The 24,034-nt window shown below is 36.1% G+C and overlaps 1 protein-coding gene across 2 annotated transcripts; it reads right to left on the bottom strand.

Annotated features, from left to right (window-relative positions):
- Positions 1–2,249: 2,249 nt before the first annotated feature.
- LOC149785265 (U1 small nuclear ribonucleoprotein A-like) lies at positions 2,250–22,322 on the bottom strand. Of its 2 annotated transcripts, none has more exons than XM_089979131.1 (7): positions 22,185–22,322; positions 17,824–17,894; positions 12,610–12,782; positions 10,807–10,949; positions 7,276–7,340; positions 6,571–6,712; positions 2,250–3,260 (listed from the first exon to the last, which is right to left on the bottom strand). In XM_089979131.1, the coding sequence occupies exons 2-7, from the start codon at positions 17,885–17,887 to the stop codon at positions 3,101–3,103; spliced, it is 747 nt and encodes a 248-aa protein (XP_089835257.1). In that variant the 5' UTR covers positions 17,888–17,894; positions 22,185–22,322; the 3' UTR covers positions 2,250–3,100. The 2 variants fall into 2 exon arrangements, with proteins under 2 accessions (XP_089835257.1, XP_089835258.1); XM_089979132.1 differs by having other exon boundaries at positions 22,202–22,286.
- Between the last annotated feature and the right edge of the window lie 1,712 nt (positions 22,323–24,034).

Raw genomic sequence — 24,034 nt, 5'->3', positions numbered from 1 at the left:
GAACAGCACTATTTGTATTCAGGGACCACCTAGACATACATTTTTGGTTAAATCCGTGTCAGTACGACCTTCCATTCAGGATGAGTAGTGCAAAGATTTTCAGGATGACTGCTGTGGTGGTCATATTGGACATTAGATCAGAAACATTTTAATTAGGACCAACTAGACATACAGAGTCTTCTACTGAAATTGGCCAAGCAAATGGCAACAATTTCATTTATGACAAATTAGAAATCACAATTCAATTAGTGAAAACTTCATGTTGATATGACCATCCATTCAGGAGGAGTAGCAACAAGATTTTAAAGATGACTGCCGTGGTGACCATATTGGAAATCCAAGCAGCAGAGTTTTTATTTAGGACAAAGTAGACCATGGGATGAATGTGTGTGCAATGGCAATCCTCCAAGTAGGTGTAGTAACAATATCAAACTTGTGCTAATGGACAGATGGAAGATGGACAACAGGCCAGTCCATAAATTTCCTGGTCTGTGACCAGTAGAGTTAAAACTGATCGGACTTTCAAGTTCACATAAAGAAGCACTGTTTGGATAATGTTACTCAGGGGGTCTAATTTGCATTAAATAGACCTTTAATATGACTAATATGTTACTTGTCAATATTTATCTTACCTTTTCCCGAATAGAAAAACCACTGTCCATGCCAGAGTCAAATTCTCTGGTTTTATAATTCTAAGAACATATGCACTGAACAAGTCATGTCTGACTCAACTTCATATGGCCATGCATAACTGCGCACTCATTATTTGCCAGACACCATAAGTTGAGCCATGAAAACAAACGATTCCTTTAAGGAAAAATTGCTTGTGCTGAGTTAGTATCCGATATTCACATTTCTTCAGTAGTGAAACATCATTCTGTCCTTAATCATCAGAAAGTTTGTTTTATTAGTGACAATTAGTGTTTTATACACAAGTTACCTCCCTCCCTACTCCTATGTGTTCATGAATTACGTGCAAGAATACATGAAAATTTCTAACAGGTCATCAAAATTATCTATTCCTACATCTTTCTGTGAAATGCGATACCCAATAACACTATGAATTACTTTTTAGTACCTCCAGTATCTAACCCTCCTATACATGTGAAAAACTAATTTTTATCCATTGTGATATAGACAAATGGAAGTAACTCTTGCAGACTCACTCCCCTTATCCTGCTAGGTAGTGACCATGGACCCAGAAGTCATCAGGTGTAAACTTTCACCGTCAACAGGCTTCCTAGGAATTACTTTGGATTTAAATCTGTATTTTCACTTGTACACCTACTATTGTTGGTGGTACAGAAGACTAAACATTTGCAGTGTATCTGAAATGTCATTCAAGTACAAGAAATGCCAGCAATGCAAAGCAGGGGAAGATAATTACAAAATGTCCTATTCTAAATGTTTGTCTTCAGATCCTTGCAATGCCTAATCCAGTGGTCTGAACAGATATGCTCCATACTTCTAGTTAAGCAGCTTAAGGGCAGAGAAAAAAAGCCAAACCTAAATCGTTGAAGCCTAACATCTTAAGCTTACATACAGACTTGTATTCAGTATATAGCTTTGGGGATGTGGAAATGCCTCCCCTTCTTAGGACAGCTAAGATCCCCCTCCCTCTCGTCCATCCATAAGAGACTTTAAAGGCTTATCCATAAGGTGCTTGTCAACTAGAATGATTTGCCCTTTAAATTTTGTACAACCTCTGGATGCAAGTCAAGCTCCCTGCCCTTGTTTGATGTGGGCGAGAAGAAAAGTTGTATGGTTACATTTCAAGACTTTGCCAACCAAGCCCAAGTTTCCTGCCACAATACATTATGTCCATGTTACATACTGTACCACTGAGATACAGGTATATAAATCACTGCAAGCAGTAGCAATACTCTATCCTCATTCAGGCAGCTACAAGCCATCTTCTTTTCACCATATTGGCATAAATACGTACCAATATGGACAGACACAACAAAATACACTATGTTTATAGCAGGATTATAACAGAAAACCCCCGACTCTTGAAGACATGATTCAAAATGTAGTATTGGTTCATAATGTTCCGAGTTCCGTCAATGCCTTTCAAAAGGAATATAAGTTATACAGAGCTGACAAGACGGTAGGACTGATGGAAGTACAAAAATAATGAACAGAGATCGATATATAAAAACTCTTCTACCAAGTCACCTACCGGGGGGGGGGGGGGGGGGGGGGGGGCAGGAGAGAGAGAGAGAGAATAAACAACCCAAAACATGTCAGAAGAGTTCTCTATTTATTTTGATATTATGATAAAAAAAGGCACAAACTTGGCCCAGGTGCAATGCATGTGTTTATATAAATAATGTCATCCACATGCTCATGTGCAATGCCAAGCTTAATGACAAAAACAATATACACAATATAACTGTCAATATGAGACATGATGATGAGAGACCAGCTTGGCCCAGGTGCAATGCCAAGGCAGATCTCAAGTAGCAAAGTCTTTTATATGAATGTATTTATAAAAATAATAATAAAACAGCAGCTTGGCACAGGTGCAATGCACACGTTATGCCAGTCTTACGGTTTAATTACCAGCATGCCAGTGTGCAATGCCAAGCATGCTGAGAAATAAAAAAGTTTACTGCATTGACTCTGTGCTACTTACAGTAAAACATGAATAAGATGCATGATGAATCAGGCAATGGGTGCATGGCAGGTCCAATTCCTCACTGTGATGATGGCATGAAGACACTAACCAGCTTTTCTTTAGTAGCAGTCAAAGGCTTCCACAAAATTCTGTGCAAAAATGGCCTCTAGTTTCCAGGCTGTGTAAGGAACTCTGTTCTTAATGCCTACTCTTGTTGCTAGCTGTGATAGAAGCCTTAGCTTCCATTCTATATGTTCAGCAATGAGCTCTTGGATCATTTATAAGTGTACAGTCAAAACACCTTAATGCAAGAACATCCTACACCTTGTGATATTGGCCAGGGCAAAAATCACTACTATATTAGTATACATGTAACAGCATGCTAATATATTAGAAATGTCTGACATCAGTCATGGTCTGTCTTAGAATATGTACACAATCGAAAGTATCTCTTGTTATGTTGCATGTTAAAAAGAAATGTTATTTCTTGGCAAATGAGATCTTCATTGCATTGGAAGGAGTGATCTTAAATCCCTGCAAAGCATCCTTTGCTGCTCCTGACTGAACCTCATTTTCAAATTCCACGAAGGCAATGTCATGTCTCCCTGGCACCAACCGCACCTCTTTGAAACCAGGGAATCTGAAACAAACGAAACGGATAAACATGTGAAAATAAATATTAAATTTATCATATTCTTATTTATGTGCATCACACCATGTCCCCCTAGTGCAATATATATGATATTGGAGTTGTCTAAATGATGAACAGAATCAAAGCACTTTATTTCATTTTATTTAAGTCAGTGATTAATAAAATTACATGCACACTCAATACAATTTTAACTGAAGCCCTCAATTAAGAAACCAGTATTGCTGTGATTTGTTGTTATTGTTTTGGGGTTTACTGCCATATCACTCAGTGTAACTGGTGAAGGAAGAAAATGGGAAAACCCAGGTAAGAACCACTGACCCACGGGAAGCTACTGGCAGCTTTCTCACATACTCACACTGGCCAACACCAAGACTCAAACCCACACAGGTGAGATGCGAGTAATCACAAAAGGCAAGCACTTTAAACCATGTGGTCAGCCCCTGGGGCCTTTTGAACTACTGTGAAATAAATGCTTTAGACACACATACCAGTAATGTCAAACAGAGTCAGTAATTCAGTTTGGTTGGAAATTGTGACAATACTGCCAAATATCTGACATAAACTAACCGCTTAAAAAAAAAAAAAAGCCCATGACCTCGCCATGAACAGCATCATGGGATACATCCAATGGCAAAATGGTCAACTCCATTAGTGGCTTCTTATGCTCATGGGAAGGATCATCAGGCTTATTCCACATCCCCAAGAATGTTGGGGGAAGTTTTCTTTGATGAAGTTGTGAAACTCTTGTATTTTTAATAAAGACAGCTATATCTGGATTGGCATCACTTAGATATGTGCAAAAGGTCTTCAAGCTATAGCACGTTCTGTCTTATTTGGTTAAATTATGTGAAATTAATCATAAAAGAAGTTATTCAATTTATCAAGTTTTTTAGTAGCAGCAACAATATTTGATGGCAGATAGCATCATGCCAACATTTAAAAAAATTGTACAGACCTTTGTGCAAACATACTTTCAGTCAAATTCTGGAGAGGATTTTGAAAGGATACAATTTAAAGGATTTTATATTTTTATTAACAGAAGCCATATTTGCTGGCAGACTGGCATCATTTGCATAAACTTAAAAGCCCTTCATGCCAATAAACTTTGTCAAATTTTGTTGTGATGTATTAAATGTTGCTTAATGTGCTTCTCTTTCCAGACAAGCTAACCCTAACAAGACCTCTGCAAGGCAGTTGATAATTTTCCTCAAATTATACCAATATTAAGTAAGGCGTAATGAAATGTCGTATCCTGATTTTGTCAACTTGGAAAACATGCATTAGAAAAGTTCAGAAGTGTGACGTGATGCAGCAAGGAAAACATGTTGATATAAAATATTTGTAACTTAGACCTCTATTACTACCTGCAGTTTAAAAAGCTTAAGTTCCAAAACTCATGGAGCTGAACTCAACTTCATGTGAACATTTTTAAACACATTTCATGTCATTATGGCAATTATCTCCCATTCCACAAGACGTTCGCAAATTAGCACAAGATGTCCCCTAAACCAAACATTGCCTTCACTGCAAATTGTTCCCAAGATTATGAACATTAGCTTTTTCTGTACCAAGTGTTTGAACATTTTGAGATTGAACATTCTGCCTTGTGTCCGGTTGTTGGGTGACATACCAAGACCAACTTTATCATGCAGGCATTCTGCGTGAAAAATGATGACCGATTCAAACAGCTGAGGTGCTCTTATATAGTTATTTTGGTTCCATGACCAGCTAAGCTGAATCGAATGTGAAACCTGGAACCGGATCAAACCAAGCCAATTTTACCAAAAGATCACATTTTGGAGTTTTCTGGTATTCTTCCACAAGACCATAATTTAAGGTTCATTTCAGCATGACTTGCACTCAAATTTTATGAGCTGGCAGGTCAATATAATTAACGCTGATGGCCAAACTTGACGATGAATATGCATTATCTGTACAAATTTGAAAGCCCTAAATGCCAGAATGTTTTCTTTATGTCAAATTTGGTCAAATTCTGCTATCAGCTATGAGAAGCTGTTAAAAGTTTTTCCTATTTTTCATAATATATAGCCATATTTGATGATGGTCCAGAAAAACTGGCTTAAATCTGAGAAGCCATTATGCTAGCATCCAGTCAAAATCAATTTTTTTAAAACTGTGTTTGAGAATTGTATTATAGAATTTTTACCAATGACTGTCATAATTGATTGCAGAGCACTTTCAAAATTTCTGACATGTCATTTGAAGACTTTTCTACTTTCAGTAATGGTGGCAATATATAACGGTACATCAGAATAATTTAAGTAAATTTGAAATAAATTAATGCCATCATGCTTTTCTGTCAAATTTGAAGACAGATCCTTTTCAGCAGTTTTTGCAAACTTGTTTAAAAATTGTTCTATATTTAGTAAGAATGCCATTTTATAATGACTTTCAATGTCTTTCCCCAATTCTGCTAATTTTCAAGGTTTTATCAAGAGCAATCAATTCGAGGGTTTTTCAAGACCTGTGTGAACCACAAACTGACTAGGGGCCATAACATTGTAAAATATGGTTACAAATCTGGTCCTCACGTAACCCATCCAAGCTCTCAAGATGAAGCTTCACATCTTGCTTGATATATAAAAAAAACCTTATATGCTATAAAGCTCATAAGCCAATGGGATGTATATTCCAAAGTCTATCATTGCATTAACTCTTGACAAGACAAGCCAAATGTGCTCATCAATGAACTCGTCCGAGAAGACATGAAACTTTACAGTAAAATTGGTTGGAACCATGATAAATGTTGATGCCTGAGTGTTCACAAACTTGTGCACACAGATGGATGGATGGATTGATCAAGACATGAATGCTGACCATTTTTATGTTCCTTTGCCCTTGTGGTGGGGGACAAAAAATACTGCATACTTAACCAAGAGTGCATGACCTCTAAAATCAGCCTAGGTCAACAGGAATAATCCAATATGCAGATGCTCATTCCATTTAAAGCTTTCCAGTTCTCAAAACAGCATGGACAACTATCAATGTACTTTCAGACTCTTCCCCTCAAGGAAAGTACAGTAAAAGTCCTGACCTTGTATACTCAGAACAGTTTGAGCAAAAGAATATAGCTTAATGTCCAAACCTAAGATGTTCTGTAACTTGCAAAGGAATGAAGATTGAGTTCTGGAACATTCAGCAACTTTGTTTCTTCCACTAGCACACAAAATTTAAACGACACACTCCAGGTATCATATCTATGGGGATAATGGTGGATGGCTGAGCTTAAGATCTCGATTCCAGTTCAAAATGATTTAAAATGACACTTGGTACTTACTGGTTGAACAACATGGATAGCATCATCTCATTGGTTTCTTCAGGGAGGTTGGTTAGGAAAAGGATCTGGTTGGGTGGCTGTTCAGGCATAGCATTAGGAGCTGCTGCTGGTACCACTGGAGCACCACTAGTAACAGGGCCACCTAGAATGGTACCAAATTGAACTGAGTAAACAAGATGCAATGTGGTACAGTGATTGGTACATACAAAAACATTCATAGAATTTGGTAAAATAGACAAACACTTTTAATGGTTTCAGACTCTCATATTAAACTGGGACTTTCATCATATCCATTTGGGGACCTAAAGTCTGGCTCATATACCAAAGCCTAAACATTTTCCCCAAACGTGAAATAAAAATCCCCAAAATTAAATTCCATTCTCCCATGCATTTTTCAAAAATCTATACTTGCATTTCACACACAAATGCGAAAGAAGTATTAAAAAAATTTCATGAACACAATGTATGTTCAATAAGAAAATGTTTGCAACATATTTGGTAATATTTTACCCGTTTACAACTGTGCATAATGACCATTTCACTGCATTAATCTGAACTTTGATATGCTCACTGAATGAACATGTCATCTTGTTTTTCATATATTCTGAATATTCACACAATTAGCTTGTTCATGCTTAAATTTTCCCATCTCAATGGGCCTGACTTTCAAAATGGTTGGAAAATCCCCGTTAATGTAATACCTACCTGTAACTTGGTTAATTGGCACAACCTGTGTCTGAGGGTTCACAACAGGTACTCCCACTGCAGGTCTGAAACATATAGCAAAGCTCTTAATGCAATGAAAGTTCAGTACAAGGAAATGCCATTTTTGCCAAAAACAGCCAGGAAGAATTTTCTGTAGAATTATCTGTTAACAAGAAATGAAGCTATGAGAAGACAGCAAAGCTTAACTGTGTTATAATTCACTACAAATGATAATGAAGACAAGCCAAGTGTTTGATATAGGTCATATTAACTTCTTTTGTTCAATATGGTTATGCTGTACTTCTCAGAGGTCTTCTTACAGCCAGTTGTTTAATGACAGAAGAAGCACCAGGCTCTAAAAAAGCCAACTAAACTTTTAAGTTGTACTTTATCACCATTATGTAAAATGTCAGGGACCTAATTTTTATATCACATTGTGATCTTCCTCAGGGAGTGTGCACATATCAAATAAATGCGGTGTGCAAAAAGTGTTTGAGAAACTCACCTACATATGTAAAGCATGCATGATTAATGGTGCATGTAAAGTAGCTCAGTGAACTGCCGTCATTACAGTGGTGCAGTACTCTTCCAAGATTCATATACATATCTGAGTGAACAAGCTTTAGCCTCCCAAAAACCAACCTAATTGTAAAATGCACAAGGTAGGTTATATGGAATTACTTTTGTTATAATGATGAAGTATATTCCACAGGATGTTTGGTTTGGTGCTTTATGGCATAGCAACACAAGTAGGTTATTATGCTGGAGTAAAGTTCTCTGCCCAATGACACCAGGGTGCCGACAAATAGGATTCAATCCCACACAGACCTTGGTCTCAAGTCCTACACACAAACCAATGAGCCACCGCAGCTCCCTTCCACAGATGTATGCAAACATGCAGTTTCAAGAATGGTGTCACTAAAACCGACAAATGAAAGAATTCATGTGATCAAGGAGCATGAACAATAGGTCATAGTAACTTACATTTGGCATGGTGGTGTAATACTCTTGTATCTGGCATGGTGGTGTAATACTCTTTGAGATGTAAGCACATAAAAAAGTTTCCTGACAGCACATGCATTAGTGTCAAAGAAACATACCTAAACATAACAGGTATACATTTGCTAATGCAACACCAGGAATGTAGCATATGTTCTCTTGCATTTAGTGCAGGCAACTAAAAAAGAGGACTCGAAGCAAACAAAATACGAGTCTCATTAAGGGACTGGTGCTCTACTGGGCAAAAAGAATTTACAGGAATTAAAGAGAAGATCAGTTCTTCCTGTCATGAAATTGTGTACAAGTTATATCAATATGTATATGTTGTCAAAAATGTACTCGGGTTTCGTTGCCGCATACAGCATCACCCGAGGGTGGTATATTTTTTCGGCTCTAGTTATTTCGAAATCCTGAGTGAAACTCAGACCATGCTGCACGAACAAATTGCCTGCAGTAGGGAAACTAAGTACCTAGCTGCGCATATCTGTCACAGCTAGTGTACTTGTAGAACAAATTCTCTATAACCAAATCACATTACGCCGAGTCTTGTCAGGAAGCTTACCCCTTTACGGAAGCAAATCTCCAGCTGTAGAGGTAATGAAATTTTCTTTATTACTATTTGTTTATATGACAGGATTGTTTTCATACTTTAGATGTTTTAGAACGTTAATTAATGTTTCAAAAAGACTCGTATCTGCAAACATATTCATTGAATGCAGTAGCTAACGAGCAGGAAACATATATTTATTCTAAATTCTACGGAGAGTCAATACTTAGGTTATACAATGCTATATTATAAATACTATAGTCTGGTTCGAGTTAGCTATTTGTTGCAACTGAACAGACAAACTGAATTTAATTATACGACGTTTGCGTTGAACGATTAATGTAATGGGTAACGAATTCATGTGTGCGCATGTGCTACATATATCAATGCAGAAGTACTTAACCGTGTCATATTTACTACATAGTTTAGTTGTTATCATTTTAGCTGCCTAAATGCCATGCCTTGTATATAGTTTGATGTGGAGTCACCAGCTGTAGAGCTGCTTTATACATGCCTGCCATGCCTTATACATCATTTGATGTGGAGTCACAGAACTCTGGGGGGTTTCGTGTGACGTATACGCTGTGTTTTGGTGACGTTGGATCGGAAGAGTGGACTGGTTTTCTTGATGCGACGGACCAGGTCCTCGCAACTATCGGGTCTGTGATGTGAGGGATCCTTCAGCAGACTGAGAGGAGCGGACCATGTGTGGGTGCTTCTCTGGCCATTTAATAGAGCGCGTGGAACCGGAGTTAAAATCTTGGTCGTCAAATGGGCGCCACGATAGTTATAGTGTTCCATGTTATTTCCACAATTGCATTTCATAATTTCATTCATTCCTATTGTTATATCGTTATGTGAACGATCGATAGGTTCATCATTTCATTCATTCTATCGTTATATGAATGATCGACAGGTTCATAATGTCATTCATTCCTATCGTTATGTCGTTATATGAACGATTGATAGGTTCACAATTTCATTCATTCCTATTTCAATATTGGTTACGATCGATAGGTTCATAATTACATGTACTGCTATATCGTTATGTGAACGATCGATAGGTTCATAATTTCATTCATCCCCATTGCTATATCGTTATGTGAAAGACTGATAGGTTTGTAATTTCATTCATTCCTATATTATATGAACGATTGATGGGTTCATAATTTACACTGCTTTTCAATATCGTTTTATGAACGATACATAATTACATTCTTTTTTAAATCATTATTTGAATGATACATAATTACATTCTTTTCTAAATCATTATTTGAACAATACATTCATAATTACATTCTTTTCTAAATCGTTATTTGAACGATACATTCAAGACTCTTTATATTGGGGTGTAGGTCACTTTTATTTTGTTGATCAGTGATAGGAATTCACGTTTCTTTTGAAATTCCATTTGTTAAATTCATGTTTTGAGTTTTTCCTCGTCAATTGTTGATAGTTCCATGTTAGGAACATTATGATTTTCTTTATCTTTTTGTTTATAATGGTGTCAGATTTGTTAATATTTAAATTGCGTTCATAAATAAACATCTTGTAAATGCAGCTGCTTTTGGTGTCTTCCCTAATAGTGTCCCAACCCGGCTTCATCCTGTGACACTTTCAACTACTGAGTGCTGAAAAATTCTTATATTTTTCAGCAATAAAAATATTTTCAAATTTGCTGCAGTGGTACATATATTGGGTGTCAGCCAAAAAGGACAAAGTTTTCATCATTAGAAGTCTTTCCGTGAAAGCTCAAGGTCATGATCATCCATTCAGGTAGCAAGATAAGATTTGAACAGAGTCATCATAGCAGCCATATTAGATACAAGATATGCATTATCTCTTTTTTTTCTGCACCAACATGACATCATAAAAAGTCTATGGCCAGGTAAGATCAAACTTTTTAACAAATGGTTGTTGCATTAACCCCACCCATCCATCCTACTGTTGGTATAGCCCTCAGGACTAAATAGCTTGCAGTATACCTAGCCAGCTGGGCAGCCTGTTTGTTCTTCTTTCTTTTGGACTCTGGGGGTGGGGCCTCCTCTTTTTTCCGCTTAGGTCTCTCCACAAAAGTCCCTTTCATCTTGGCAATTACATCGGAATCCTTCTTGGAATACTGAATCCTCTGAAAACATCAGTGCAAATTAAATTTAGAGTGAACTGTAGATCATCCAATTACATGAGCCCTTCTTTCATCCATATTAGTTATGTGTCCCCATAAACTTGCCAAAAAAAAAATTAAATTTCATCCTGTTATTGTTAGTTATGATCAAAGGATTTTCACTGGATAGTTTGAGTTCACATGTAATTAATGATTATCATGCAAGAAGAACAGGGATACAAGCAAAAATCAATCATAGACCACATACCAGATTCTTAAGCTAAATGCGAACTATCATGATGACAATACAAATTATGTATTAAAGAAAAAAAACTCATATTCGAGACTTTACAACTGAGATTTTTGTTTACCAGTATCCATTTTCTGTCTAAATAAAAACAAAAGGTCGAATTAATTTTCAACAATATAATGGTTTGCTAAATAGCTATGCCTACTTAATAATTCCTTGATCAAGATATCTGAAGCAAGGCCAATTAATTAAATTCCCATTGATGAATTACAGGAACCAACAATGTTCACCAATTACACCAAATTTTACCCACTTGCATACAAGTACAGTGCAAATTCAAAAGTGCTGCTGCAGGACCAAATTTAATTTTACAAATTACTGCTTGTTTAAAGTTTCTGAGGGTCATTAGCAAGAGAAAGCTACACAAGAACCATGCACTTCATGCAAGTGATGCCAGGTGTGCGAGTGACTTCTGTACAAGGTATCGAAGTCACTCGGTTTCAATCAGTTTTCAAATTTTAATTATAAACAAAATGATCTGTGCATCTGAAATGCAACCATACCAAATTCAAGATAAGGCTACAGGTTAATTAATTTGTAAAATAATCATGTCACTTTATTTCGTTTTAAGTAGTAAATCCAATGCAACCCTTTGTCAGTAAATCCCAGATCAATTGTATAAACTCCAACCTCTGCTAAACAGGTTCACATAACAATATCCTGCAATACAGTCCCATTATTAATACTGTATTCAAGTGACAAAACGATAAATACAAGTTGGCCTGCTGAAACTTAGCAGCACAGTCCACTGACCATCAAAGCAGGTGCAGTTTCGCAGTGTCCAGGAAAAAATCACTTTCATGAGAAAATCTACTCCAACGTGAAATAATTCCAACATACCACTGACTGAATATCTTGATTTTTTGCCACACAACAATGCATAAATTCCGTCCATTTTTAAGCAGATATCAAAAGAAAAAAATTTTTAGCGACAAAATGCTAAAAGAAAAGCAATTCAAGTTTTCAAGTGAAAAGGGACAATTGCATCACAACTGTTCTTGTCACTGTATTTACACAACTCCTCAACTTTTGTGTGCACTCAATATTTTATATATATTTTATAATGGTCAAATTGTTTTACATCCAAGAAACGTTTATATATCACTTCCACTGTGTTGCAGAAGAAAATAATTTGTGAAGAGAGACATTTGTCAAACAAGGTAATATTAAGACAAAATATTCGAGTGTACATGTTCAAGCTTAAGAGTTCTGCAAATAAGGATACTGGTCGTACATGGTCAACTTTCTCAATATTAGTATCCAAAAATGAAACAACAAAAATGGTCTCCAGGACATTTGACCTCCAACACATCTTCATCTCGGGGCTATAAATCCAAGCCCATGCAATGCCTAGTTCTTACTGTATAACCTTACCATTGGTTTGTCATAGAAAGGAAAGCCCTGCATGGAACGTAATGCACTAGTAGCACTGTTAATATCCTTAAATATTACAAATGCCTGGCCTCTCATCTTCAACGTCTTCATGGCAACAATGTCTAAAATCTGTCCAAACTGGGAGAAGATGGCATACAGGGATTTCTTCAACTCTGCAATAAAGTTTAAAATGTCAGTATCAATTATTGTAGGTCTACGTAGTAATTAATGCCATGTTAATTATTAAATGAAGCAACAGTTCAAAGTATCTACCTGTATCAACTTTAATAGCCACAATGGGACCTCTTTTGGGTATTTTCGTGGACATTTATCAAACACAAAGTACTAGTTAAAAATAAATCATTTCAATTTTAGAATGCCAAGTGCTAATAATCTGGTTACCACAGATGCTAAGAAGCAGGTATCAGCTGAGTGGGGAAACTGATAGTAGAAGGTGACATAAAGTCAAATGAAAATAATTATACACCAAATGTGTTTTAAGATGATACACCCCTGAGATGAGCTGTTGATATATCAAAGTGCAGAACGCCATGGGCCCCAACCAAACACCTAATCCAAGGATTCCAGCATTTTTGAACCACATAATTTAACTAGTTTTGAAGGTGTTCTTTGATCACGATCTTAATCCACCATCTTTCACGCCTCTTTTACCTCCAATCATGCCCACTTCCATTTGAATACAAGTTCCAAATTGCTATATGTGTCTTACTATACAATGTTTCAATTTCATGGATTTTTATTCCTAAAAACTGAGTAGCAAATTAAAAATTAAGACTATACTTAATGACACTTTGTCCAGATGGCAAAAGGTTACGTTATATTTATAACAACGCAGGATGGCACTGAAAATCACCAAAGTAGTGGCCCAAAAGTTTATACCTTGCACACAGGTGATCAGTCTTTTTTAAATTTACGTATCTAGTGTTTGAAAAGTTATGAATTGCTATATGGAGTGCCAATTTTGGTCAAAAGGTCGATATAAATTTGCGGTGTAACATATTTATTACCCTTGAGAATGACATCACAAAGTATCGGTACTATGTCCATCATGCTGGCATTGCATCTTCCAGTTTGGATTATGTGTCTGACCCATGTAATTCAAAACTAAAATTCAGGAAAAGCGCATCAGCTAACATTTTCCTGTTTCGATCTCCGGGCCTAATGTTAATTTCCAAAAGCACATTAGAGTTATACCCTCCTTGATTGTGCATAGCTATTTAAATATCAGGTCTACACAGGCACACAAAAAAGAATGTCAAATCAAATAAAAGCGATCCGAAATGAGTAGCCACGTTTACATTACAACGAAAATTTCAGACTTTCCAGACTGTTTAGTCATTTGTAAAAAATTTCAGACCTTTTCAAGGCATGGAAAGGCAATCATCATATTTAATACTACCAGAATTCCAGACCCGCACAGGAACCCTGAAATATACTGGCCACCAAGTACAGCCAACATGTACTGAAAAACGGTGTTAAACCCTATGAACACCAAAGTAGCCTCAGACAGTGGCTCTATTGGATATAAGATCGGCACCAACAGAAAACTCTTGAAATCAAAATGCCATTAGGAACACTAATTCAGGAGAATTACTGAAAAGATTTTAAAATGCCCATGTGTGTGATCTGGATTTTTTATGTAGCTTTAACAATTTTTCAGTTATACTGCTATGATGTCTGCATTGTGGCAGTTTATTGCGATGTCTAGCATGTAGCATGATGTCCCACCCAGTCACTTTATCCTGACACCAGGCTGACCAGTCCTGACACTAACCCCATATTGCTGAGCGCCAAGCGAGGAAACTGCTAGTACCATTTTAAAACGTTTCTGTTATGATTTGGCCAGGGATCAAACCCATGGCCACATCTGAGGCAGACGCTCTAACCACTAGGCCACCGGAGCAGTGCCATTAGGAACACACATTCAAGAGAATTATTTTAAAAGATTTTAAAATGCTCATTGTGGCAGTCATATTAGATATCTGTAGTGCAATATTTTCATTTAGCAGCAACTAGATTTGACAAGTTCTTTTGGTATAAACCTATGTCAATATCACCATCAATTTCAGACGAGTAGCATTCAAGATTGCCACCATGGTGCTTTGACAGTCCCCATATATACATTTAGAGTCTTACAGACAAAAGATTTGACATGTGCATGTACTGTGGGCTACTGACCAAAAATTGCTTGCTAAGGTGTCAATTTATGGACAAAGCATTTTATAAGAAGTTTTATTAAACTTGACACAGGAACACTTCAACTACATTTTCCACATTTTTAGCATGGCTTGATCTCTCAGTTTCATATGGTAACAGCAATCAACTCACTGACCATGAGATGCTCAAATCAACACATGTCCAAATAAACAGAACTGTTACTCTTCCAGCCTCCCATCCATATGAATATTCCTTTTATTGTGCATCACTTGTTGGATGCCATTTCTAGAAAATTCTATAAGAAACATCTTGATCATGCAGATACGTTTTAGTTTTATCACAATCTACTAAGCAGATCTGTTTGTTTGGTTTTTAATAGCACTTTCAACACACCATTAGCCATATCATGCCAAGGATGCAGAGAGGCAATCAACCTGAATTGGCCTGGACACGTCCTGAACACATGACCTCTGCCATTGTAAGTCTGATGCTCAAGTGAGCTACTGCAGCTCCCAATGAAAACATGCAAGTCTGAGTTCACAATAGACTTAAAAACTGAATAGTCATTTGACCCTTGACACCAAAATCTCAGGAGTGGTTTACTTTCAAGTAATGAACTTATAGCTGGGATTGTTTCTTATACATGGAGCTAACAGATGCTTAAGATTTGTTTTTACAACTTTTGAGATTTATTCTCTCCTCATAAATTACTTGGAACCTGAGGGTCAGAATAATCACAACTGGCAGGTTGTTTCTGAGACTGAGACAGAAAAGAATATATACTTCTTTGGGCCATTTTGAGTGTTATTTACCAGTTTATGACAATTAAATGAAAAAGGAATAGGCACATATCTTGTAGATCACTACAAAGACTATTTTTAGAAAATACATAAGCTTTGGTTTCCTTCACAAAATCACCAACTGGTGGCCACAGATGACACTAATTGTGATTATTAAGTTTCCCTTTTTATATGCTCTCATAGCTTTCTTGCCCAACTTTTTCCTTCACTCACTTTATTTTGCTGTAAACTGAGAATGTCTTCCCGTGATCATTAGGATGTGGCAATGACAAAACAACCATGCTCAGCCCGCAAGAATATTCACACTTCAGATTCCAGTGGCTGGGCTTTTAAGGTTGCTGAATGCTCTCTGATACTCCTCCAATCTAAGTTAATCATAAGGATAAAGTTTCTGAATTTGACATAAGTTGTAATTCCTGATTTTTATATTTATTAACTCATTTAACTCCTGCCGCCACTATAACTTGTACGTTACCTTCCTCATCTCCCAAGTGCCAAGATAACATGGCACAGTTACCTAGCTCGTTTCCAGAGTGCAGAGTCTGAGTGGCAGTATTAGTCTAGGCCTGTATCCAACACAACGAGTTAAATCGTCACAAACCATTAGCTGATTTCAAGCCTTTTCCTAATTATGTAGGCCTTTTAACCAACAGAAGTTTAGCTTACATAGAGTGAACATTGTTGAACAAAGGGGACTTCAATAGCAGCATAAATAGTGGAAATATTTAGATTAGAAAATGATGAAAATTACAAGAATCAGCTGCTGGGAGTGGACTTTTACTTAACAGACTCTGATGGAGCACTCACACAAGGTTAAGTCTGCAAGAAAGATGACAAGTGGAATTTCTCTGTACATAAAATGGAATGAATTTCATGTGTTGATAGTGTTAATTATTCAGTGTGAACTTATAATGGATTTTATGGACTATTCATGGCAAAAGAAACAAATTGGTAAGAAAATCAATTATTTCATCTTTGTGTACTAGTTTTATTTCTACATGTAGCATGTAATTTATACCATTATGTACGTAATTTTATTGATAACTGCTGTGCCAAATTTTAGCTTAATTAACCCTTTACCTCATAGAGCATAGTTACAAAGTGCAGCGTGCTATAAATAGAAAACATGTCACATATTTGATTCCATATGCATAGGCCTGCCTGTTAACTGTTAAGCAACGTAGTGTATGTTATATTTAACAGCAATTTTAACCATTTTACATTTTTGGTACAAATCTATTATGTGTGGAAAGATTTAAGAGTAAAGTCCGATTGTTATAGCTGTGTAATTATTTTTCAGGGAAGAATTTTTTATGTACTTTAAAATCTTGAGAGAACTCGTTCACCGTCAAGTCTGTGAAACCGCATGACCAACCGTAGCTGCCATTTCTCATACTCGAAATTTACAAATTTTTTGGCTGCGTCTACTTCACTAAGTCATCTGAATTTATAAAAACTAATTGCTGCCTACATCAATATCAGAGCGTTTACCTAAGTTATTTAAGCTTTCATAGATTAAGAACCAGTTACTTTAAATAGCAGATATCGACCAGAGCATAAACAGTGACCACGTGATCTGACGTAATTGTCATTCGAAGAAATGAATGTAGTATTTAATAGGGAGTTCTCCCTGAAGGTGGCGCTACAAAACCAGCTAAAAATGGCTGATGTTTACAGCAGACGTCAAAAGGCGCTTCCATGCGAATGGAGTAGGTGTCCAAAGGCGCTTGCATGAGGTAAAGGGTTAAGGGAACATAAGAAAATAAGTAACTCCATCTGAAAAAATATGCAAGCCAAGTACTCTCAAAGTCTCAGATATACAGACACTGGTAACGCTAACACTGCTCTAGGTGATCTCTCTGCACATATGCTGTAGGGGAATGCCTAGCTGTTTGGCTCAGGGGTTAATGAGTTAATCTGTGTGTGTGTGTGTGTGGAAGGGGTTTACCATGCCATGGCATTGCGAGATATACATGTATAATGTTTTACTAAAACTTTTGACATTTTCACATGATCTGAACTAAAACATGCAGCAGATTAATGCAACTGACTGTTGTGTGATACATAAACCATTTTCATGAAATCTGGAAAGGGAGTGGGCTGTCATATTTGATGCAGCTCCAGTTACAGCAAGAAATGATGCAGATCATGAATAATACTTTACATGTGACACGGTAAATTTGAATGACTTCTCTATGAAACAATGTAGCACCAGTTTTTCTTTTTTCCAACTCACCATCTTTCTTTATCTTTTCATTGAGGTTATTGATGTATATCGAGTGATTTGGTCGGATATCCATGTCAGACCTGAAATGGGAGAAGATGGCATCAAAACTGAGCAAATTATGGTCAAGTAACAATCCCAAACTAATGTTACTTGTTAGCAGTGTATCCCCCAGGGGTGTAGAATTGAGGGTACAAAAAAACCCTTGGTGTCAAAACTGGGGGTCAAATAAAAACTGTAGGGGTAAAAAAAATACTGACAAATTTTCATATGACTCGTACTTTTTCAGCTAGAAATAGGATATTGCAACTTGCACAACATACTCTCTCTCTCTCTAAACATACAAATATACCAACATGCACAATTAACAAACAAATGCATTGTCCATTTAAAGAATAATTGTATTAGTTCATTTTTCTTTTAAAGTCGTACTTTAAACAGTCTCCTCAAGCAATATTATAGCCCAACACATTACATATAAGCCAATACAGAAAGCCAAATAAATCTTTTTAATGAAATGGGACTTAATTTACTGCCTTTCATAAAATGTATACTATCATAGGTTTCATTGTACTTCGTCCTACAACACATTTATTCAAATATCCAGGAGGATAATGATTCAACTTCTTTCTAATAAGTTACACTTGAACTTTAAGATCTTTCTTTTATTGCAGCAAAAGTTAAAAACAAACAAAATCTGCAAAGACCCACTGACTTTGTAATCCAAAAAATGCATTTGTCTCTGCAAGTTTACTGATTTCATTGTTGTGAAATAATGTCTTAGGTTATAATGTGTTCTCCAGATATCTTATGGCGAACGAGGGCAGATTTTTGAAAATTCTAAATCCTGTCACGAAAAGATTATTCACTTTTGCAGTCTTTGCAATCATGCAATCAGAAGTCGCACCGGTAATCATAATGAATGTGCCGTATTCCAGTCAAGGGAATTATTTTCTCCATTTTTCATTAAAGTTAGTTCCACAGTTACTCTTTTGTGTTCTGCTTCTTTCACTTTCTTCACTAATGCATTTTAGTGCATGATGTTTTAATCTGGTGATCACTTTCTAGTGCAACAAGCCTTGAGATTAAACATCTAGATGACAGCTTGCTGAGCTCGATGGAAATCGAGAGAAGCTTGCAAGATTAGGGGAAGCTACTCCGTCATAACATTGCCTATGCTAGTCTGGTTCATTTTTTTATATGTTCCCTGCGTTGCACTTTGCTATACGAACAGAGGAGCGCATGGCAGGGAGCAAACAAAGTGGGGAACCAGTCAATGCCTATTCTCGAAGTATATACGATGCCATACATCGTCCAATGCACTGGGTATTAAATAAATCCTGACAATATTATGATGTATGTATGTATGTATGCATGGAAGTTGAACAATATATACATGCAGTACAAATCGATCAAGTGAACAATGAATTTCTGCTATCAGAGACACTATGACAGAGAGTTAATACATAATACATCTTTTACCTTTATATGTAAATAACAAACTTTATGGACCGTATATTTGACAGCAAAATTTTTTATTTTAAATTTCAACTGGATGGATGCAACAAACAGGAAGAGCAAAGGTGGGTTCTCTAAATTTTTTGGGCTTTTTATGGCTACAGTGTTTCAGCCAGGGTTTGCCAAAAAGGGCCAACTGGAACCCATCATTTGAAAAAGCAGGTCAGTGGTGTGATTGTAATAGGCCAACTCGCTATATAACGAGATATCATTTAGTCTACATGTTATTTGCATGAAAAATGAAATAAATAACCATCTTTATCTCATGATTCTCCTCTTCTTGCCTCTGACAATATTGTAACAGCACAAGGAAAAGTTGAAGTTTAAATTTAATGCCTTTTCAACACTATAGCCATCAGCCTTGTTAAGTTTCACATTTCAAGAAATTTTTAGTTTGAAATAATGGCGAAAAAGATTAAATTTATGCAAATACACAATTCATCATTAAATGCACAACTCATTATTATGGAAAGAAACGTTCTTCAAATTTATATGTTAGTAGATATTGAATGTAATGAAAGTGAGATTAAAAATGGAAAATTTCACTGTGCATCTTACTTCACATTAGCCTGAAAACTCTGTTTTCAAGAGCTATTTGAACACGAAATCCTTCTCAATAAGGAGGTGACTTTAACCTCAAAGATGTTGCAATATCAACCATCAAATATTTTACATCAGAACTTGGCTGACTACCACAAACCTTTCATGTTTTCATGCTCAGTTACTAGGATAAACTTTCAAATGGAGCCATCAAAACAACCAACATACCAAAATCAAGTGGAATGAAAACAACTATTAATGGATTATGATCTAGCCAGTCAATATGCAAAATTTTAACCTATACTGGTCATTCTATAATGTGGATTTTTTTACATACAAGCTGCTTATGTGCCTAATATATTTATAAACAGTCATTAAACGTGTCTTTTCATACAGATTACAACTTTTCAAAGGATTTTTTTTTATATCATTAAGAAAGGTCAAATGAGCTTGTGAATAAAAATGCAGCTCTTGTTCAATGACTCGCATCCAGGTAACTTATGAACCTGCTTATAATGTGGGCAGGATCCCTCTTTAAATAAAGTCATTATTATATATTGATGCTTTTCCAAAAATTAAAGTCGTGTTGATTTAGGTGGACTTTGCTTACTCTAGTATGGACGTGTGCCTTTAAAAACAGATAAAGCAGAAGGAAATCAAGGGTCATGGGTGGAACGAAGTATTTGGAACTTACATACCTTCTCTCATATATTATGATAGAGAGGGTCCTATGTCAGAACGGGTCATGGGGTTAATCTAAGGTATATTTGTCACTGTGTGATTTTTTTCTTCAGATTATTGTGGGTTTTTTTCTCAACATCAAGCTCGCATCGAGCACCTATGCCTCGAGTCTGTACTTCAACAATAAGTATGTCTCAGAGTTAACAATAGACTGTGCAACAATGTAACCAGCAATCAGCACCAAATTTACCATAATTGATATTTGTTCTTTGCCACCAAAATTAGAATGCATCACAATGCACATTTACGATATTTAATGTATTTCATTTCCATAGACCAATTAATTAACATTTTATCTTTTCAAAGCCATCCACAGAATAGGCCGACACATCGAGCATCGTGAAAACACAGCGGTGGTATCCAGTTAGTCCTACATGTAAGACACAGCACACGTTGATTTTGTTTAGGTGCTATGTCTTACTATCCAAATAACAGCCTTCTATAGCGTGTTCCGATGATTGAAATGAGCAATCAAAGTTTCAGGAACATCTCACACACTTGGCGGCCTATATCGACACTCTTCCACTAATTTATGTGTAATTAATATACTTACTGTGCTGTCTTTATCCTGGCAGAATGAAAATATGATACTAGCAAATGGATGCATTTTCATGTTCCGTTGACATACATTTGAATTTGTTGCAATGCAACAGTAGTCGAGGTATGCCGAACGAAGTTCAAGTAGGTACATGTTGGGGATAAGTTTCTTAACAAAACAAACCATTGCTTACAGTTCCAATTGGCACAATATATTTTTATTCGTTTCTTTAAAGAATAATATTTCAACTTATCCTGATTTCAGCATTCCCGGCTTTCATCGCTTTCCAGCCAACTGAAATGTAGGCCCAAGAAACTTGAAAATAGGTCCATTTCTTTTGTGAGAATTTCAATTTATTAGACAAAAGACATCAGAGTAAGTAAAGTCTGACTAAAACATTATGACTTTACTTTGTAGAAAAGCGTCGTTATTTTAGTTGTCATTTGTTTGAAATATTCCTGAAAATTTGACTTTCGTAACGATGTTAGTCGACATCAAAACACGCTACACAGCGCCGTTAGTTAGGCTGCAAGACCTTGACGCTCACAACATAAATATAAGCGTCAGGTCTTACATGTAGGACTAGTATCCAGTGTGTCCAAAATTAATATTTTGAACAGAATATTCTGGTGACAATTGCCTCTTCTCAAATGGTAAGCATTGCAGTATTTTATTTTCGTCAATCGGTTTAATTCGGTATGCGTTTTGCTTCAGTATTGGTTAAATGACATTTGTTTATCGATCGCTTCCCCAAGATTTAAACTGGAAATTAAAAGTATGTTAATACAGAGCAAAGAACACCAAAATAGACGTATATAATATCACAAAGTTCAGTGTCTTTATTTACTTATTCGCCGATCGCTAACTTTCATACCAGCGATACCATAGCACTCACTGGTAACAAAGATTTGATAATATACACTGGCCGGACCGTATCATATCGTCCAGGCTAATCTTCCCTTTAAAAAATCGGCTAAAAATCAAACTGATAATACTTAAACGTTAAAAACACTTTAAATGTTGTCAAACATGCTACCTGTTTCCAAATCACACCTGCAAAGAAGGCGATGTTTCACGATAAAATCTAACTCAGGCTGTTTCAGCTTTGGACCGACACCACTACAATTACTTCCGGCTGTCTGTGTGGTGGGAAAACAAATCCTGTTCCGGATTGCATGCCGCTTTATGGAATTCAATTGAGACACGCATGTTACTATTCTTACTAGTATTTCCTAATCCTTTGATTGATTGTGAATGTTTTTCTCTTTCTTTTCAGAACGCACTACTTTTTGCAGAGGTGTGTGTGTGTGTGTGTGTGTGTGATTTGGATTTTTAACGTAGCTTTAAAAAATTTCAGTCATATCGCTACGATGTCTGCAGTGTGACAGTTTATAGTGATGTCTAGCACTGGTGCATCATGCCGCAGAGCTGAAGCTAGTGATTATATTTTAATACATCTGATCTGTTTTATTTATTATAAGTCTGTATTATAGTGTGCCTGTATATGTTAATATGTTAAAAATAGTTGTAGTTGTTAAAAATTATCAGTAATCAATCATAATCAAAAAGCGAATATGCAAGTATTACAGCAACTTGAAAATAGTTTGACCACTGTTATGTTAATTTATTTTTAATTGTCTGTTACTTTTCAGAAATAATTATTCCATTACATGCTATTGTAATGTAATATTGTTTACTGGACTTGACCTTGTCAGAATTAATTTCAGTTCTGTTTGACTTGATTGACTTTTTCTAATTATTTTTAATTGTTTCATTTGACGTACACAACTAAAATTAGCCTCAGTATCCTCTATGGGTAAATGAAACTTTGTATATACTTGCTGGCCATGTTCCAAAGTCGGTGACAGTTTTGGTAAACAACTTTTTTACAAAATTTTAAAAGTCTTTCTTAGAGTAAGAATCATTAAGTTGAGTCAAGATCATATTTGGAGTACGTGATGTTTACCACGTTTCATATGTTACAAACTTCTGTTTACTTCTAGAAATAAATACATTGACCCTCATCCGGGGATGTATTTTGCGTCGTAATCAGTCGTATAACTAATGTTATGATAAAGGTTTGTCAGCCGGGCTCTAAATTTTGACACGTTAAGTTGTGCATTTTTGAGCTGTATTGTGACCAGTTTGGGCTGAATTTTATTTTCTTCAAGTGCTCTGACAAAATTCTTGGACAAAGACATTCGCCGGGATTTATACTGCATTCAAAACTGGAATAATATTTGTGTGATTCAACAAGAGATTGTGGACACTACAGCACTTCATAGGTTATTCCAGACGTCATCGTCTTCCCAATCGAATGTCATCAGGATACGAACTGAGATTCACTTAGAACTTTTCATTGATAGGACTTGTGTTTATAGTTCTTGGATTATATTTTGGACTTCATTCGTAATACCGTAAGATTTTTGTCTTCATATTTTTCACTTAGTATTTTAGGAAAATAAATTATTTGTTAAATTTTACAAAGCTTGTTGTCTTCACTCTTTGCTGTTAGTTATTTAAAGAGCATAGACTCGTAACACCACTAACGTTATACACATGTCTTTGCCTGTACAAAAAATATGGAAATTAGAGTTATATTTCTGAACGTACCGCGATACCACGGTATTTATGAGGGACCAAAACTTCAATGTTTTGGGTCAGGGACCAGACACGCTTTTGCTCAATTTCTGTCTGTCATTAGTTGGAAAAATATTTTCCTCTGATTTACAACAAAATAACACCATGTTATATCCATGATACTACTTGGAAAAAAGTAATAATTACCCTGAGATAAAAGAAGAAAATATTTCAGCTCAAAAGCAAATCACGGTCCCTCCCAAATTCCCAAATTAAATGGCCAACACCTTACAGTAGATGAATTTG

The sequence above is a fragment of the Sinohyriopsis cumingii genome, chromosome 13, assembly GCF_028554795.1.
Source record: "Sinohyriopsis cumingii isolate HCF-2022 chromosome 13, ASM2855479v2, whole genome shotgun sequence".
NCBI classification, from domain to species: domain Eukaryota; kingdom Metazoa; phylum Mollusca; class Bivalvia; order Unionida; family Unionidae; genus Sinohyriopsis; species Sinohyriopsis cumingii.
Note: the sequence above shows the minus strand (reverse complement) of the source record. Positions and strands in the feature narration are given on the sequence as shown.

Excerpts from the sequence above, each read along its gene's own strand:
- LOC149785265 (XM_089979131.1), bottom strand. The coding sequence starts at position 17,887 with ATGGATATCCGACCAAATCACTCGATATACATCAATAACCTCAATGAA. Across the intron at positions 10,950-12,609 it reads CTTTCTATGACAAACCAATG|AGGATTCAGTATTCCAAGAA; the intron begins GTAAGGTTATAC and ends TGATGTTTTCAG. Across the intron at positions 3,261-6,570 it reads CTATCCATGTTGTTCAACCA|ATTCCCTGGTTTCAAAGAGG; the intron begins GTAAGTACCAAG and ends CGTTTGTTTCAG.